General features: G+C 42.7%; 3 protein-coding genes across 8 annotated transcripts in view; 1 reads left to right on the forward strand and 2 right to left on the reverse strand.

Annotated features, from left to right (window-relative positions):
* The first annotated feature begins 30 nt into the window (after positions 1–30).
* eif1ad (eukaryotic translation initiation factor 1A domain containing) lies at positions 31–2,267 on the forward strand. Of its 4 annotated transcripts, none has more exons than XM_027003606.3 (5): positions 31–182; positions 662–770; positions 923–1,031; positions 1,117–1,225; positions 1,482–2,267. In XM_027003606.3, exons 2-5 carry the CDS (start codon positions 684–686, stop codon positions 1,708–1,710), a joined length of 534 nt encoding a protein of 177 aa, XP_026859407.1. In that variant the 5' UTR covers positions 31–182; positions 662–683; the 3' UTR covers positions 1,711–2,267. The 4 variants fall into 4 exon arrangements, with proteins under 4 accessions (XP_026859407.1, XP_026859408.1, XP_026859409.1 ...); XM_027003607.3 differs by having other exon boundaries at positions 45–182; positions 666–770; XM_027003608.3 differs by having other exon boundaries at positions 56–252.
* Positions 2,268–2,396: 129 nt separating this feature from the next.
* LOC113573371 (N-acetyllactosaminide beta-1,3-N-acetylglucosaminyltransferase 2) lies at positions 2,397–6,806 on the reverse strand. Its single transcript, XM_081698807.1, has 2 exons — positions 6,469–6,806; positions 2,397–6,045 (listed from the first exon to the last, which is right to left on the reverse strand). Exon 2 carries the CDS (start codon positions 6,040–6,042, stop codon positions 4,609–4,611), a length of 1,434 nt encoding a protein of 477 aa, XP_081554933.1. The 5' UTR covers positions 6,043–6,045; positions 6,469–6,806; the 3' UTR covers positions 2,397–4,608.
* A 1,111-nt stretch (positions 6,807–7,917) lies between these two features.
* The window catches only part of nrg2b (neuregulin 2b), a 32,651-nt gene continuing 21,442 nt past the window's right edge, over positions 7,918–19,126 (reverse strand). For 2 of the 3 annotated variants that reach the window (XM_035531904.2, XM_081698803.1), the window contains exons 4-11: positions 18,319–18,439; positions 16,003–16,061; positions 14,834–14,857; positions 13,078–13,180; positions 12,404–12,533; positions 11,818–11,951; positions 11,242–11,457; positions 7,918–10,575 (exon numbers count right to left, since the gene is read on the reverse strand). In XM_035531904.2, coding sequence (XP_035387797.1) covers positions 9,915–10,575; positions 11,242–11,457; positions 11,818–11,951; positions 12,404–12,533; positions 13,078–13,180; positions 14,834–14,857; positions 16,003–16,061; positions 18,319–18,439 — 1,448 coding nt within the window. In that variant the 3' untranslated portion in view covers positions 7,918–9,914. The remainder of the gene's footprint in view (positions 10,576–11,241; positions 11,458–11,817; positions 11,952–12,403; positions 12,534–13,077; positions 13,181–14,833; positions 14,858–16,002; positions 16,062–18,318; positions 18,440–19,126) is intronic. The other variant, XM_081698802.1, reaches the window with a different exon arrangement.

Below are 19,126 nucleotides of genomic sequence, written 5' to 3' on the forward strand. Positions count from 1 at the left end.
TTTAGGCTCTGCCTGACTTCATTACCCACAATGCCAGGCCAGTGGCGCTTGCACTGAAGCAACAGGAAGTAACTTACACATTGTACTGACGCATTCCGGAGCTTTGCTACGTTTGGAATTCTTTTCGATGCCCCAAACACTAAAACCCCCAATAAGTTCTTATTTTTATGTAGAATTCCTAGGTATGTAACTTTGGAAAATACAGACTTTATCGATATGAACTGATGAGTAAGATGTTGCCCATGTGCTGAGGTTTGTATTACGCAGCAGGCTAACTCGCTAGCTGAGGTTACGCAATACCTGCCGCATGAACTCTATATTACACATCCCTTTATGTTTTAGGTCGTGGTTAACTGTTCTTTTAGAGAACAGGACAGTTGCGACTCCTCTTGTGTTTGCGTCGAAGTAGTTAAACGCTAGCTAGGATAGCCAGCCAGCCATAATGGACAAGACGAGCCGTGTCGGTTTAATAGTTCCTGACGCTCTTCCGACAACCAGGAGAAAGACGAGGGCCGGGCTAGTGTACACGACCTATAATCAGATCACTGTTGGTCGATAAATTATGCGTTCGGGTTGAGCGTGTTTGTTAGATTATTCCCGTGAATTTGTTGGCCTTCTGATTTATGACCAATTTGTCCGCAACCATCGATATTCCTGTCAGGTAGATTTCGAGATCATCAGCGATGTCGCAGGCAACCAAACGCAAGCATGTCGTCAAGGAAGTTCTTGGAGATTACGTCACACCCAGTGAGAACCAGCAGATCATGAGAGTAAGATGGTTTTGCAGTTGTGGGTGATGGTCTGTAGTGTAGAATGCATAACTAAAGGTGTGAGATCATAGACAATATGTAAAGGTGCTGGTCTCTCACTCACTAAACCTCTTTAAATACTCTAGATTTAAATACATCTTTAAATACTCTAGATTTTGGGAACCAATGGTAATAATCTCCATGAGGCCGTGACCGAAAGCGGCGAGAGGTTTCTGCTCAGCATGCCCACGAAGTTCCGCAAGAACATCTGGATCAAAAGAGGTCTGCTCTAAACTCTCTTCATTATAGTTTCTTTCCTGATTTGAATTCTTCACCTCCATGATTTCACCAATGTTCTTTCTGGCAGGTGATTTTGTGATAATAGATCCTATTGAGGAGGGTGACAAGGTGAAAGGAGAGATCAGCTTCATACTGTATAGGGACCATATCCAGTACCTGAAGAAACTTGGCGTCTGGTGAGAAGAAATTTAAAGCACTTTTAGTTTCTGTAGTAATTACCTTTAGGCTTTAGTTTTAGCTTGTTGTTGAGAGGCTAGTGTGTGCATTTTGAAAACAGGAAAAACAGGCACTGGAAGCAGTTTCAAATTTAAGTTGCTTGAATGATATTTAGAATGAACATTATTTACAGAGGAATAATTTTTGTTTGGGTTTTTGAAACCTTTTTGCAGTACAGGGCTTTGAGTATTACACTTAAGATAATGGTGTGTGCAGGCCAAAAGGATTCATGACAGGTGGTGTGTCCGAGGAGAGGAAGGTAGGTCCAGAGAAAGAACAAAGCCAACAGCAGCAAGAGGAAGAAGAAGAGCGTGATGGCAGCGACACCGACGATGACCTTGATCTTTTCGTTAACACAAACCGGGCCGCTGTTCTCTACAGCGAGAGTGACGAAGACTTGGACGAAGAGGAGGAGGAGGAGGAGCAGGAAGAGGAAAATAAGTGAGCAGAGGACATTTAGGTGGTGAATTCTGCGCATATAAATTAGGACTGACTTTTCTTCTGAAGAGGTTAAAACAATTTGCTTTAATTCACGTCCTTAATTGAGATCACTTATTTATCTGAGTAGACCTTATTCAAATAAGCCAAAAGCCAAGAAGAAAATATTTTAAACAAAACAGGAAAACAGCTTTGTGGTTGACCATAGATGACCAAGAGCAGGTTCCCTAGACCGAGATTCATCTTAAGCCTCGACTCAAAAAGTTTGAGTTCTGAAACCACCTGTGCTGAAGTTTCATACAAGATCAGGCCTAATCCACATCAGGGAAACCCACAGCTATTTCTTTATGCATATCAAATTATAGGTAATTCAGTAACGTTTATATGGCTGATTTGGGAAAAGCTGCCTCCCCTAATGCTTTGAAGCAGAAGCATTTTTAACCTCAGTGGGATGAATAATGTATTTTGAAGGTGATTCTTTGTGTCAAAAAAAGCTTGTTTGTGTGATTTTGTGTGTATATATAGCAGTAAACCTTTTTTTAAAAATATATGGCAATAACAATTTGTGATTGTGTGTGTGCATTACTATGAGTGCAGTCACATGCCAAACGTATTTAGAATGCATTACCTTTATACTCACACTCAAAACAAAATGGAGGAAGCCTGATGTCATGCACCAGTTGGTGAAGCTGCTGACATAAGCAGTGATGCATGAACTTGGACCAGCATACAATGAAGACTTTAAAAAGTAACAAAAGAAAAAAGCGATGTGTCACTTAGCATTTATTCGGCCGTTGCACACACTGGCTTGAAATAGCTAAACAAAGCCTCTACAAGCTTGTGAGTCACGTTTTAGTGATCTGTCCTGAGTGAGCGTAGATACCTGTTCTGCAGTATACACATACAATTGAGAAGACGGTGTATATGCAAGCATAGGATACTTTTGACATGAAATGCAACTTGAGTGTAATGACCCAAAACTGCATTTTTTACATCCTACCATCCATATAATAAATCATATACCACACACAAAGTGGCAACAGTAATTAAACAAGCACTATTTATATTATTTAGGGCCAGTTTCCCAGACACAGATTAAGTCTCAAAAGACCTGAGAGTTTCTCAATGGCACTGGAAAGTTAATGACTAAGGGAGTTACATGAATACTGTGTTGATGTACTGGAAATGGAGAAAAATAACACAATCTGGATTGAAAATGCAATCAGAGGGAAGTTTATATTTTAAATATAATGTTTAAGTATAATGTTTGACATGAACTGGTTTTGCTATTCCATTTATCTGCTATATGACTTTTTTTTTCTTTTTTCTTTTTTTTTTAAGAAATGGAACTCAATATAACAGTCATAAATCCATGAAAAATAGTTAATGATAGTGGAAAAGTATGCACACTCATGTATGGTACACATTTGTCTGTAAACATTTGATCTCTTTTACGTGTTAAGACAGCAAAACAGTTCTCAATTAAGGTTCTTCAAACCGCATTCCCATTTGCAGTGCCTGCTCTTGGTCATTGTCTGATCTCACAGGGATCCTCTTTTTCCCAAAGTTCTACACACTGCCAGTGCAACAGTGATGGTCAGTGATGTCTCCGGCTTTGTTCGAGCCCCATTATGCAAGCAGGGAAGCTTTTTCCAAATTCCAAACAGTTTCTCAGGAAGACTTCTTGCTTCAACGTGACAAGCATTGCATCATCTCTCATTCGGTGTTTCACAGTTCAAGAGGGGTGTCACCAGGTAGGAATGTCAGGGGTATCCATTATCAGCTAATATGTGTCCTGGGAATGCATTTCGGGGAGAGCACACGGGCAACTGTTATGAAAAAATGCTGCCGTCATGAGTTGATCCTGGTCAGTAAGATATAATATTGGTGATTTGGGCCTTCTCATCATACACAGCTTAAACATGAATAAAACAGTAGCCTTTCCTTTTGCAAAACCGCTCTTTGTGTTCACCAGCTGGGTTTTGAATGGGGATGTGGGTACAGTCATTTGCTCCTATAGCTGCTAGAAAACCTGCTCAACTGCCTCTGACACTTTCATCATTCCTTCACTGTGGATTTACACACTCCAAAAAGATCCATTCTGGAAACGCAAAGCATTCAGAATCTGGAGCAAAAGTGGTATATCTGCAATTCATACGCTGCCATGTTTAGATGCATTTGTCATTTAATTTCACTACCGATTCAACAAAGAATCTGTAATGTCTTGAAATTTCATCATAAAACTCGAGTTGACAGTCTCTTATTTTTCTTTGAGGAATTGTTTTCCTCAATCTAACTACTGTATGCTGTTGGTTTTAACCACCTCAGGTGCAAATTTATATTGAATCTCTAAATTGAAATCTGAGTTTTAAGTAATAGAGCAAAAATTATTAAAGTTAATCTAAACCAAGAATAAATTAATTTAAACCAGAATTAAAATGATGGTTTTTAAACCATGTTTGAAGTTTGGTGTGTCGAGATAAAAAAAAAAACCAACAACACATTTTATTGAATCCAGATTTAAGGTTAATCCTTGTTGGTGCCACCCTGCCTAAAATATAATGTCTAAACTGAAGCTAACAGTGGTTAAGGTACTTGACTAGTAGTCAGAAGGTTGCCAGTTCAAGCCCTGCTTCTGCCAAGTTGCCACCAATTGCACAAAAATTGTACTAATTGCTTTGGATAAAAGCATCAGCTCAATGCTGTACATGTAAATATAAACTGTTTGGTGTTTCTCATACATTGGCTGCTGAGTAACTAAAAGAACAAAATGCCACAACATGCTTAAATTAAAAAGGCATAGACAAAATACAATTTCCCATAATTTAAAAATACAGAGAATACATAGGTAGATTTGTAGCTTCTTATGGCTTTCATAGCAGTCTTTGTTCTGTAACACTGTCAGTTAACTTATACTGGTTTGGTCTAGCTCAGATAACTCTATTTTTTCTTTTGCCATCTTTTCTGGCTTTTGCCTTTTCTTCCCTAGTGCTTTAGATCGAAGTGTTGTGTGGCTGCATTCAGCACTTGGTATCAGGGTTTCTGACCACAGCTTCAGCACTTCACTGGGGCTGCGTTTGTGAACCAGCAGAATGGTGTGGTAAGCACAAGGGTTCTTGGCTTCTTCTTGAGAGAAGTCAAAAGTAAGAAAGCCTGATTGATCCACAGGGACGATCCTCAGCCTCTGAAGACACATTCCCACATAAACGTCATCGATAGGGAACAGGTGGACTCTCTTGGACACCTGGAAAAGCCTGAGGACCAGAGCGCCAGAGTAGATCACCCCTCCCCCTCCTGCATATGCTGGGTACATCCCCTTATAGAAACTCTCAGGAATGTAATACTTACTGCTTTTTAAACGTAGTGGATTAGCACGTTTGATGACATCCCCTACAACAAAATCCTTAATTTTCTTCAGGCTGTTAGGTGCCGAGTGGACCTCTTCCTCTTTCTGTAGGTAGTCCAGGAGAGCAGGGGTCCTCACAAACACGTCGTCGTCTCCCTTGAACACAAAGCGGGCGTTCTGGCAGTGCTCAGAGAACCACTCCCAGAACAGGATGTCCTTCAGTGTCAGGTTAAAGAACGTGTCCAAAAAGTCCCACATGATGATGTCCCCGTATGATTTGCTCTCCTTCTCCAGGTCCATCATTTCCTTTGAATCTTCTAAAACAGCAGACTTGGCCAAGAGGAAAACCCTCTGCACAAGTCCTCCCATGCCGACCCGTCCTTGCACCAGCCCCGAATGCCCCCACGTCTGCCTGATGGCCTGGCGATTCTCAAAGTTCTTCGTTTGTGATTTAATGGCCAACAGCAGCATCGCAGACTGGTTGGCACACACCGTTGGTGGTTCGATGAGCAACGGGTAGTCTCTGCAGTGCATGGAGAGGACAAACCTTTGCATTTCTGGTGTCAGATTAAAAAACCCCAGAAATGACCACATCACTGCGTAGTTTGGTTGACATCCAAGTTGGTGCTGTGTTGAGTTTGATATGCTGTCATCCAAAAGATGCAGAGTGACCAGGTTCCTAGTCCTGCGTCGTAGGATGGAGTTGTGCTGGCGATCCATAACGTACTGCATTGAGTTCCAAAAGGTGTTTATGTTAAGTCTATGTTTCCAGTAGGGATGCTCACGGTGAGAGGCCAGGGCCACATTTTTATAGGACCCTTTGGCTTTAATCATTTCCAGGGAAGAGATGCCAACTGCCGCATTAGGCAAGCTGGGTGGTGCCATAGCCAAACACAAAGAAAGCATGATGTAGACAAATAGACACAATACCAGTATAACTGGTGTGCATAAGATGACCAGGATCCGACGATAACTACTCGGGAAACAAGCCATCACCTTGAGGGGAAAATAGTACATAAGAAAGTAAGTAAATAAATAAAAACACATCATTTACACCATGAATGCAGTGAAGCTGTACTTTTCAGCAGTACAATAAAATTGTTAAGGATAGGTATTGGTAAATAATGGTTAATATTACTGGGTGATGAAAAAATTACACCATCTCTGCCCTACTTAACCCTCAATTTGTAGTTTCAGGAACAAAATGTTCGCAATCAGCAGAAAGGTAGTTTCTTATAACATGAATAGCCTACTGAAACCGTTTTAATTAATCTTTTCATATTTTCGCATTATATTTTTCAGTGGGACTGTACTGTAGTTCCTTTATCTCATTAAATTAAATGTAATAATCTTACAAATAAGTTGAACGTGGAAGTCCTATTAAGTTCAACTCTCTATAGCAAGTAAATCGTTGCCTACCGCGTTCAGTCGTTTCACTCCAAAAAAAAATAAAAATAAAAAAATATTAAAAAAAAAACCCCGGCAGCTTAAACCCGAATTCCTTACAGATTGTAAGACATCCCGTATCAACGTCTCTCCATCGGTCGCGAACGACTTAAGTCACAAAAAGCTAAATGAGAGACAGCGAGAGCGTTTCAACAGCACGCGTGATGGGCGCCGCCCACGCAGACGCTGCCACGCAGCGCGCGCACAGGTAAAGCGCGTCTCGAGCTTTTTTTAATGCCAATTTGTCATTTGCAGAGATTCACTCGCAGAAGCTTATTTCCAAGTCGGATACAAAATTAAGGAATGTTAAAACATTTAACTTCTTGATTAATTCATTAATTTATTTTAACGAATGTATAGCAAGTGAACAGTCCACAGATCACATTTAGAGCAAACGTCCCTTCAGAAATCACTCAGCCCAACTTATGCCTGCATGGTGATTTTTTTCAAAACCGGAATAACAGGACTGGCAGCATCTCAAATACGCTCGTAAATCCTCTGAACTCACATGACGAACTTGTGAGTATCTGACAGCAAAAATGAAACGAACGTAGAAAAACGTTGTCAAGAATGTCGGTGGTGATGTCTGTTCAGAAATGCCAAGATGAAAGTCAGTCTTCGACCCAGAAGCCTAAACCCAACCAAATCCACATTAAAAGACTGCCAAGTTAAAATCAGCATGTGACTCCATAATTTATTTCCAAATAATTCGTATATTATGAAATTGAGTTTTACATACAGAACGTCTAATTCGGCCCCGAAATACCACGTACTACGGTTGCGAGAAAAGTTTGTCAGGTGTCCAATTAATGTCATATATTAAGTTAATGCGTCCTGCATATGTGCAGCTGTGACATTTCAAAGGGATAGTTGGATGATTCTTAGGATTTTGTTTTTATAAAACCTCATTTTTAAGTTAAATTAATCAACGCTATTAAAACGAGAAAGATAGAAACGTTTCGATCTTCGCAACAAATACGTAGATATATCACTATTGCACAGACCTGAATGGTGTTTTATACAGTGATTTACCTTTCTCATCAGTCACTGTAATGTCTACAGTACTACAGAAGGTGACTACTCTAGTATGCTCCACTGAGGAAGGAGCAATGCGCTGTAATAGCAATGTACTGTAAATAGCAGCACTTAGGCCATAGCGATCAATGTTGAATTCATCAAGTTAACCAAAATCACATGGATCAAACTATAGTATTCAATATAATGATTAAATAAATATACACATTACATAAATATCACAATTTAGTTTTTTTTCCCTTTAAAATGGTAGGAATAAAGATTTATTTTTTCCTTATGAACAAGTGGATAGTTTAAAAAAAACATTTTTATTTTTTTTTACAAGTACTAGGCTTTTTATTCTGAGAAAACTTGCAAAAATTTCTAGAATATTCCAAGTCAAGAATGGACATGAAAAAGGGGATTTTTATTGCTGAATGTCAAAATGAAAAGTAAGTTACACTTTCACCGTGTGAAGACAACTCTGCGTTTACCATGCACCCATCTACCAAAACCACTAGGACATGCAGATAGACAGGGAAGCCTCAGTACGCAGACAGAGGAAGAACAGAAACAGAACAGAGAGAGAGAAAGGAGAGAAAGAAACCCATGAGTCGTGAGAAGCTTTAGATGAGCGTGCAGGAGCGTTTGGAGGAGAGGACACAGGACCGAGTGTGCGTGTTGTGTTTGTGTGTGGCTGTGGTTTTTGTGTATGTGCATTTGTATGTGAGAAGTGCCAGAAGGGGGACTTGGCATGTGTAGGTTTCCTGTTAGTTTTCCTCGGTGTGTTGTGGGTGTCTGGAGGAGAATCTAATGTCACAATCCATCCATTGTAAAGTAGCATGTTCATTTGCCAAACCTGCATTGCGAGTCTCCAGATTTGCATACAGACATACAGTAAAGGAGAGGGGGCAGTATTAACAAAAAAAGGTATTAAAAAAATCTATCATTACATATTTTCCACAAATTAACATAGCCGACTGCATCATTCTCCACAGTCTCCTCTGTAACACTGTACACAGGAGGCCATTTACCCACGGACCAGGTCTGAGAGTGAAAAGCGCTCATAGCTCATGTGGTTTATGATGGGAAGTCCTGAGACAGAGTGCGGCTTTAAGCTGCTGGCATAGGAACAAGGGCATGTGAGCTAACGGGGTGTGTCAGTCCAAGTAGGCTAGAATCAGGCTGGATTGGTTCCTCCGCAGGCAGCTCCGCGTTAATGACTACACATGGAAGGAAGGTTACAGTGCAATGAGCTCATCTCCCCACTAGGTGGTGACAAAGTCACCGGCACGTCTTTCTTTTTTTTCTTCTTCTTCTCCGTAACCATTGTTAACGTTGTTCTTTAAATTTAAAGCCAACATAAAGGAGATAGAGAGCTCTCTCCCCCCGTGTTGCTATACTGTCACACACACGCCCACCCACACACCCACATCTTTAGACTAGTGCTAGTTACACAGAAAACACACAAAAATGAAGCACACAAACACAGGCCTACTCAGACATTCACATGCACACACAGAGAGCACAACACTCACACACACACACACACACACACACACACACACACACACACACACACACAGAGGCCCCTCTCACACTCTGGAGAGAAAGCACATTCATTGGATGTACATGCACCACCATTTTGAGAACCCTGAACACCGGGGCAGGTACCACTACACAGTACCACTCCCTATGAACTCCTGCATACCTGTGTTTCCATGGAAACAACATGTGATGGGAGGGGGTGGGGGAAGAAAACAATAACATGAGAATTAAATGGCTAAATGGACAAATCACTTCCTGTCCCAAACAGGAAATGGCATGTCCACTGCAACTGTATACGCCCAGGAAAGAAATGGCCTGCATGTGTATGAACCCCTACTCAATTAAACAAACACGTTACATAAAAGTGATCCCCATATTGCATGATGTCTGAATTATATCACAGTTCAAATGGGGAGATCCTGAACAATCAAACCAAAAGAAAAAGAGACAAACATGTCTATATAAAACCCAGGAGTCCATTTTAAGAAAGGCTACAAAAACTCAACAGAACTCCCTCATCGGCATACAGCAAAAGGCACCACAATATTATTCTATTTCTAAATTGTGAAAAAATTGGCACATGATTCTTCTTCATAATGCTGTAAACCAAAAAAAGGAAAAAAAGAAATTACATATAAATAGTTTCCCCCTATAAAAAAGTCTTTGCTGCTAGCTAGTAGACAATTTTTGCTGAAATGAAAATAAATATTTCATTTGTTTAGAATATCTGTCTGTTATATAAAATAAAGATATTTATTATAGGTGCAGGTCTATAGCATATCATTTTTTCTCTCTCTCTCTTCTAGATGCATCGTTTCATCACCCTTGTCTCTGCTTTTTTTTTTTTTTTTTTTTTTTTAAAGGGGTGCATTGTCCGGCCTGGACCGGGACTGCGACAGTTTGCTCCCTTGCGGGTTGAGGCGGGACCCGCCCCGTGGCGCGCCGCTGTATGTCCGCGTGTCGTTGGGCCGGCAGATGGTGAGCGGCTCGGGGGCGGTCATGTTCTGCATGCTGAGGAACGGCGTGCTCTCGCCGTGCGCTAGGTCGCCCAGCTCCTCATCCTCGTCCTCCTGCTCCCATTCGCTGTCCGACAGGCAGCTCTGGGAGCTAAAGTCGCCCGGGCCCCTGGCTCGCTGGGAGACGTGGCCGTTGGCCCGCGGCCGCCTGCGCCAGCGCCGGTCGCTGCCCATCTTCTTGGGCCGCTCACGGGATGACATGTACTCCTGCGTGGTCTCGTAGTCCTCATCGTCGGCGAAGCGGTACGGGCTGGCCGGCAGCGAGCCCGCGCTCTCGGCCAAGCCGCACGGCCGGCGGGTGCGGCGAGGGCGGCGCAGCAGCGGCTGGTCGTCGCCGGGCGAGTAGCAGCCCACGGCGGCCGCGCTGGAGGCGGCGGGAGGGAGTGAGAGGGCGTGGCTGGCGTTGGGGGTGGTGATCTGGAAGGTAGGCACCTGCTGGGGCAGTGAAGAGTGAAAGTCCACTGGAGACAATCGGGCAGGTGTGGTCAGCGCTGACACGTACCTGGAGAGAGAGAGAGAGAGAGAGAGAGAGAGAGAGAGAGAGAGAGATGATCACACAGTTCACACTTTTTCCTCTGGAATGTCTGGAATACGTTTGTTCTTTTTGGTCTCAGTAAGGCTCTATTTTCTGAGCTCTGCACTGTTCTTTAATGCACTGCAGTACATACAATAGGATCCAAAAGTCACAGTCCATTGTCAAGAATGTGGCATCATGGTAGTTTAGCACTCAAGAGAAGCGTTTTCATTTTGTGCTCTTTTCGCATCGTTACAACCAGGCAGAAAACGATTTTCAACACGAGTCCTCCTTCAAAGGCCCAGCACTAGTACACTGCTGATGCTGATCCACAGAGGACCACACTAACCGAGCCATTAAGAAGTAACAACAGCAGGATATACTTCAAGGACTCATCGAATAGTTAAAAAGTATCATTTGAGTTTTGTACTGGTTTTTAATAAATGATGAAATAGTAGAACTGATGGTCTTTTGCTCCCTATTTTATTCAACTCATTTCAGCCCAACTCTACTGAGTATGTGACATTACTTCCAGCTGATGAATTCTCAGACAAACCAGGCAAAGCCCAGCGGGAAACGATCAGGTCTCAGGCCTGCAGTGTACCTCGTGGGCCGTCTTAAAATGGGAACCCGACCCTGGTCCTTCTCTTTCACCTGTCGCTGTGAGGCGAGTCCCGCAGAGAGTCATACGAGTCTCCGTACTGCAGGGGGCGCCGTGGAGGTTCGGAATAGCCACAGTGCGCCGCCCGACGAGCCATGCACGCTGGACTGCTGCATTTACTGGTGCCCACTGAAGAGGACAGTGCCCCCGAGTGGCAGTCAGAGTTCATGCTGTCTGACCTCTCCATACTCCATGTCCTCTCCTCGTTCCTGTGGGTGAGGGTAGGAGTATTTGAAATAAATCATTGTGAGTTAAAACCATTAGTTTATTTATATATTCATTAGTTTCATTAAATATTCATTAGTAGAGATTCATTAGTTTATATATATATATATATATATATATATATATATATATATATATATATATATATATATATATATACATATACATGCATGTGTATATTTATACATACATATATATATATATATATATATATATATAAATAAACACATGCATATATATAGATTTGTCTACCAGCATCTGCACTTCTTCATCTGTTTGTAATGAATGAATGCATGGATGTCGAGACAGACAGATAAATACAATCTGACAGCTAGAGTGTGTACCGGTGACAGGAAGCGTGGGAGGCGGTGGAGGAATGGTGGGATCGTGAGGACATCCGGCTGCCCGAGAAGTTGCCCGACGTCTCTGTTCCATGTCGTATTATTCTCTCAGTGGCTGGGACATTCTTAGAGATGTACTGCAACACAGAAATGCCACACGGGACATGTAGTTTTTTTTTCTAGCTACAGAACAAGCTTTACACAGAATGCTTCACCAAGAATATTGCAGTGCCATGTATTGCTATAAAAATGCGTGTTATATGCACGGACGTAAATGCGAGTGAATACCGTTTGTCTTCAGACACAAGGCCAAAGGAAATGTGGGTGGCAGCGATAAGCTTTGCATTAAAGATCTGAGAAATTAGCTGGAAAACTGGTAGTTTGAAAGCTGGTGGGATGAGAGTGAGCCAGGAGATTGTGTCCTCCTGCTGTTTCATGGTTAGACTGGACTGTTTGTGACCAGATCTCTTGTGAATTTTTAACTATATGTCTTACATGGAGGATAGTACGTGGAAATGATACCTTTTCAATATTTAGAAGTAGAAAGGTTTGCATAAATAATTGAAATGGAGAGGAAGTGGTAACTCACGTCGACCATAGGGATCTCCTCCTGACCGGGGCCAGGCCCGGGGTGGTTGGGCCCGTTGGCCAACATGCGATTGGGGTGTTCCACACACATGTTTTGGTGAAGGTGGTTTTGCATCTTCTTGCTCTGTTTCCTGCAGAGAGATCACAGCTCATATGGAGCTCATACGGAACCTTTTTCCAGAACCTTTGTAAATTACGTATCCATAAACAATCTTGAATTCCTCTAGATTTGGTCTACTTTGTCAGGGTGGGCAAACTGAAAAAGAAGCAATGCCATAATTCTTTTCCTTTCAAATTATGTGCTGCCATCATTATTGACCGAGATCGTTCTGCTTAGTCAGAGGTCAGAGGTTTGTGTTTTAAGAGGGCAAAAGACCCTTACTGAACCCAACTGAACCTGGGAGGTGCACCCATCTTGTTGTGTGGACAGTCTGCAGTGTTGCCACGGTGACTGCAGGTCTGGATTTAGGCTTTAGCCATACCTGTGGTGTAACTTTACAGTAGTTCAGACTGAACTTAATCAGAATTCAGGTAAGCATTCTACACTTCCAATACTAAGTAGCAAAACCGTAATAGAAGTTCACACATTCAGTTGTGAAAGCGCTGGGTGCACCACTTCAGAACAATTGTGATTGCAGAGCTGTGTGGGGGAGAACAGAAGCTCTCGGGGCTCACTTGGTTTTGCAGTATGCCACGACACACACGATTCCAACAACCAGTAGAGCCACACAGATGCCTGTTATTGTCAGCACCCGCTTCTGGTACAGCTCTTCCGCCTCTGGATAAATGAGAACAACACACACACACAGACACACACACACACACACACACCCTGCATCAGTGAAAGCCACATTGCAGATCACTTCAGCTTGACATGTTCATTTTAAAATGCTTTTGCTCTAGAAGAGTTAATATTATCAGTAAACTATCAGCATCTATTCTACATATAACTCTATATTATGCTGAGGAAGAACTAGTACGTAATATGTCTTAAGAATTTTCATAACTTAAGTCACCATTAAATACTACAGCAAAGAAACTGATCTATGGCAGACATCAATTTATGAACACACTGGGAACCTCAGAATGACGTCTTGACCACAGCGGTAGGAAATCCGGTTTTAGATCTCTATGGTAGGCTGTCAAAAAGGAATTTTCAGATAATGCTGATTATGCTAAAACAGTCCGAGAGATCTTGGCTCCATCCGTAATGGCCCTAAATCTGCCAAGCTAAGAAAACAATAATGTTGCATTTTCTCTGGGAAGTGTTCATAAACTGAAGTCTCGGCCTCTCTTGGAGGCCATTACATGCACTGACCTACAGACATCATTAGATTAATGGAAGATAAAGCAGTTTAAGATTCTAAATCTGTCACACTGCATGCCTGTAAAGTAGGGTTATAACACACGAACGGCTTTTCTTATGAGGCATTAGGAGAGGGTCGTTCATAAAACTAAGTGTCAGCGTCAGATCGGCTAATGCAAGCAAATCCGTATTCAGTCTTAATATTTGAGATGGCCGGACATCTGCTAACGCTTCGCATAAACCCGGAGGTCTTTTTCCAGCATGTTCGCTTCAGGAGGAGAGTGGTTTTATGAAGACCCTCTGTGTGTGCGCTGTGAAAACATTTTGTCGGTGTGGCGTTAAACCCCAAAGCCCCGGAGGGCACGCAGTGAGCATCGTAAAAGAGGAGAACACACAGAACATGGAGAGAGGGAACGAGAGCTCCGGCAGGAAGGACATGACGGCCAGACAGCGGGTGGGGGGGGTGGGGTGTCCAAAGCAGAGGGGACAGAGAGGGGCAGGTGGGGTCGTGTGGGGCACTCAGGTCAAACGCTGAGTCTTCGCCTGATATTGCATTGCATGCTTGTTACAGGAAACAAATAACAGATGAAGTAGAGAGAAGGAAAACTCGATCTAAGTGTGGTAGAGATGTATAACATTTAATCAAATTTTATTCATTGAAGCTTATCTCAGTCCATTATACTTCATTAATGGCCTCAAAAAACGTTTTGGTTAAACGAATCAACCAACCTTTCATGGACAGGTCTTGTATCAGACAGTGGGAATTGTTACAGAGTTGCTTTCACTGATCAGCTTTGCAGTTATAATTATACGATTTTAACATAAAAGCTAAACATTTAAATGTAAGCTCTTATCTCAGTATACACTGCGTACTTGGCGATACTTCACATGTCGAGACTGTTAAAGCAATTTTCACATAACAATGAAGTGCTACTTGACATATACGTGTACTAACTGATGCATTGGTACAGGGGATATCGCTATGCGGCATTGTCTCTACATTAAAAGCAGGACGGGTCCAGGAGATTCAGTTTCAGTTTCTTGATAAGGCACAGAGAAAAGTGACTGTGATATGACCTCATATAAGCCTTAACACTAAGAATCAAACAAATAATAGTTCCATACCCATAATTTCAATTCCAAGATGCTCTGCCAACGCAGAAAGTTGACAATGTAAAGAAAGAAAAAAAAAAAAAAGAAAAACAGGTTTCAGATCAAGATGTCAACTTGTTCAGATTGAATGCTGGATTAGTATGTTTGTTTGCTTCAGAAAGGGTGTCAGTTCCAGTAACAGACAGACAATGCAGACACATCGTGGCCAACTCCAATTGTTCCATAAAATATATATATATATTTTTATAACACAATAAGCAAGCGTATAAGATGCATGCATACACTTAGACAGCCACAAAACTTACTGCCATATTTACTAGGCCTCATTTCAATGAACGAAGAACAAAAAACAAATGATTTGATTAAAAAGGAACGCACTACGTTACCATCTAACACACATAAGACACAGCCGAGTACAGATGGGTGGAGACGCAGAAAATGGCTCCTGTTCATTTAAATAGACAAATGCACTGCCCGGATTTATGTCCAGTATTGACGTACAATGCTCTAAACGCCAATCAAACCAGAGCGGCACTTTAATGGCTGCCGTGAAGGATACAGGTCGTACTACTGCATGCATGGGTCTTGCAGTATTTGATTAGCAATGGACAGGATTTCTCTGGTTATCTCTGATCTTTTAGAAAGCGTTTGTGCTGGTGGTTAAAGGTTAGAAGTCATGCAACATGCCACTGGGCTCGTACGGCAGGAAGTGCCTCCATAGCACTAAAACATGACATGGTACACACCATTCTCAGTAAACATCAGACTGCCAGAAGAATCTCAAAAACTCTTGCCACTCATTTCACTACTTATTATTTAGTAAAGAAAACAATATTTAGATCACATCAGATAAGAAATAAACGCCGCCGTTCTGCCGGAAAGCATGCTACGCATTGTATAGGCGTGTATCTTACTGTACTACACTGTGTTGACCTGTCACGATACATTTGCACCTCTGGCAAATAAAGGTCTTCCTTGGCTTCGGTTCTCATCCGTAAGCCGCATTTCCGTTGTAGCTGATGAGTCGAAGTAACAAAGCAGCATGACGGAGACACAGTGAGGAGCAGAGAGACACGGAAGAGCCCCATGCGTGGCATGCACCCATCTCGACCTCGGCATGCAGCTCCCAGACAGACAGACAGACAGACAGACAATCAGACAGAAAGAAGAAATGGACATACTGTAGAAACTGGCCATAACGGAGGTTTGACAGCGATCACCAGTATAGTCATTTGGACACCTGATGGAGGGAAAACAAACCCACAGAAGGAGAAAGAGCGAACCATAGGAAAGGGGGAGGAAGGAGGAGAAGAGGAAGAGGGACAAGACACAAAACAGGTAGAGTAAGAGAGGAGATAGGGAGGAGAATAATAATAGAGAGAGAGAGAGTGAGAATGGAGAAAAAAGAGAGAGAGAGAGAGAAAGAGCAGAGAAACAGAGAATTAGAACAACAGAGCACAACCTACAGGCAGAGTGTTTCCACCTGATGATGTCATCACAGGGGACCTGTGAAGGGAGTTTGGGAGGGGTGAGACTAATTTATGTTCGACTCTGAACACACTTTCAGAGGTATTAGGTACATGGGCTCATAGAGGCTTAGTCTGTGAGAGGGCTACGGTAGTCTGTCCTTGTTTGACCATCCAGAAATCTCACGTTCTTCTAGACTGTTCCATTCTGCAGTTTCAGCTGACACCTCTGCCAGAGTGATTGCTGCTGCTTGCTTTCTCTTTTTTAATCTCCTAAATCACTCAGTGTCGTCAGATGAACAATGGAGGCAGTTCAATAAACTACAACGCTGGCCGAACCAGTCGATTTGATAGGATCCTGTTCAACATCTTTTGGCTGCAAAGGTGTTGTGTAGACACCACAGAGAGCTTCTGAACAGCAAAGGTGTTGTGTAGACACCACAGAGAGCTTCTGAACAGCAAAGGTGTTGTGTAGACACCACAGAGAGCTTCTGAACAGCAAAGGTGTTGTGTAGACACCACAGAGAGCTTCTGAACAGCAAAGGTGTTGTGTAGACACCACAGAGAGCTTCTTGCGTATCCAAATCAGTCTGAAGGCAAGAGTGCCTCAGAGCAGAGAAGAGGCCTATGGTGCAATATGCAAATGTGACATAATATGCAAATGTGACATGATATTTGAGACAGAACCCAGTAAAACATTACGGTGAACAAAAAATGTCATATTATATTTCCTGTGCAATCAACAATCTCCAAGCCACGTAGAGGTTGTATATCAAATCAGCATATTGCCCTCCTTAAATACATTCATTAACCCTAAGAGCTCTGACCAGTTAAACTGCCTATGCAGTGAATAAAGAATATTGACTCTACAGTCGAGTTAATGTGGCCCGTTCCTGCAGAGACCCTGCACTTAATCACGGGCCACAATAAGGAGCGGACGAGCTGTAAATCTGACCCGTCTGCTCCAGTGTGGCCAAAAAACCCCGTATCCCCTTCAGAGGGACAGGGGTGTGCGACAGAAATGAGCACAACAAAGAACTCAGCAGAGGCGCTTTTGGTCCTTTCATGCACACGCGTCTCCTCTGCTCCCTCTGGAGGCCTGAAACACAGTGTCACAGCAGAGAACTCTGCGAAGTCCAGCAGATGCCTACAGTGTACAGCGCTGCAGAAACAGCCTGCACATCAGCACTGCGCCTAGACGGCCCTGAACCCTGGGAAACCACAGCTCTCCAGGAGACAAAAGGTGTGCTTTGAAGATAATGATATTTCATATTTTTCAATCTCCCAGAGCAATCAGACATAAGTGGGTCATAAAATAAAATAAAATTAATAAAATAAGATAAAATAAATGTAAGATAGAAAAAAATAACTCCAAAGTGGTGGAACTGGCAAGGAAGTTTGGATCCTAACATCAGGAGATGGCTTTGAATCTCGATGATGCCATCTGTGGCCAGACAGGGATAAGAGAGAACTTGGTAGCACCTGGGAAATATTAACAATTAACCCTAGGAGAAATCTAGGGAGAAATAAATCCAAAAACAATTACTTCAGTGTCTTGGGATCGTGATAATATGAAGCTATGATGATACTTGAGCATTGTGTTTGGTAACAAACAAACTATGACATCGCCCTACAACGTCAAATCATTGCAGATCGCTGTGTTGGTTCAAGACTTGCCCAATGAGAACCAAAACCTGCCATCACACATAATAGCACGAGAGTCGGATCTGGCCAACAGGGACCTGAGGGTGGAGGAGCAGAACAAATATCTAGACGTAACAGCAGCAGGTGACATGAGGCGTTTGACTCATAGAAGGTAACTGGTTAACATTAGAAAAGGTCATAGGTCAAAGATGATTTTACTGCTTGATCTTAATGCAAGGCAACAAAGCTAGGTCGAGTAGCTTGAAAAACTACATGCAAACATCTTCCACGAGTAACAGCAGGCACAGAAACATGTGGAGGCATAATGCAGGACTGCGTGTGGTTGTAGTGAGTAGGACTCAGCACTACAGGGAATGCGTGACTCACTTGCAGGACAGCTGGTTTATACCGTGTATGAAATAACAGTCACCACCGTTGACACAGTATGCCTTCTCTGTCTCATTGCACTTCCTGGCATGGCTGGAGCCCGGAGACAGCGTGGTAGTTACTGTGGAGAAACACATGCATGTATGCGCACACGGACACGCACACGCACAAACACGCGTACACACAATGATCAGCATGGGCGGCAAATGTTGTGAAACAGGGTTGTAAAATCTCCCTGAGTTCTGAAGATGAAGGAGTAACTTACCACATGCCCTAAAAGCAAAGAAAAAGAGAAAAAACATACAGATACCAGAGACATATCAGACAACCCATAAGTCTGTTACTAAGATCAGAATCAGGCTTAAGCGTTATACAGTTATCTGCTAGATTTTTCATATGACACAGAGTGTCTTATTTCTTTACGGAATTACATCCAATAAACGGCTATCAAACATCCCCCCAATAATACAGCATCAAGTTAGAAAGCAGAAGCTCACACACACACACACACACACACACACACACACACACACACACACACACACACACACACACACACACACACACACACACACACAGAGAGTGAGAGCACACTGTACATCTGTAGATAACCGCAGCAAACCGTAAATCACCCTGAGCAAAGCACAGGTCGGACAGGAGGGTCTGCCTGCCCTTCAGCCACAGGTCAGGGCTTCCACTGGGCTTTCCGGCACATCAGCGCCCCGTAACACTCCACACTGAGAGCAGTGGACGTCACGCATGGATATCGCACATGGGCTCTTGAGGCCCCCTTCCGCGGTACCACCGC

The sequence above is a fragment of the Electrophorus electricus genome, chromosome 16, assembly GCF_041902795.1.
Source record: "Electrophorus electricus isolate QZ-2024a chromosome 16, ASM4190279v1, whole genome shotgun sequence".
NCBI lineage: Eukaryota > Metazoa > Chordata > Actinopteri > Gymnotiformes > Gymnotidae > Electrophorus > Electrophorus electricus.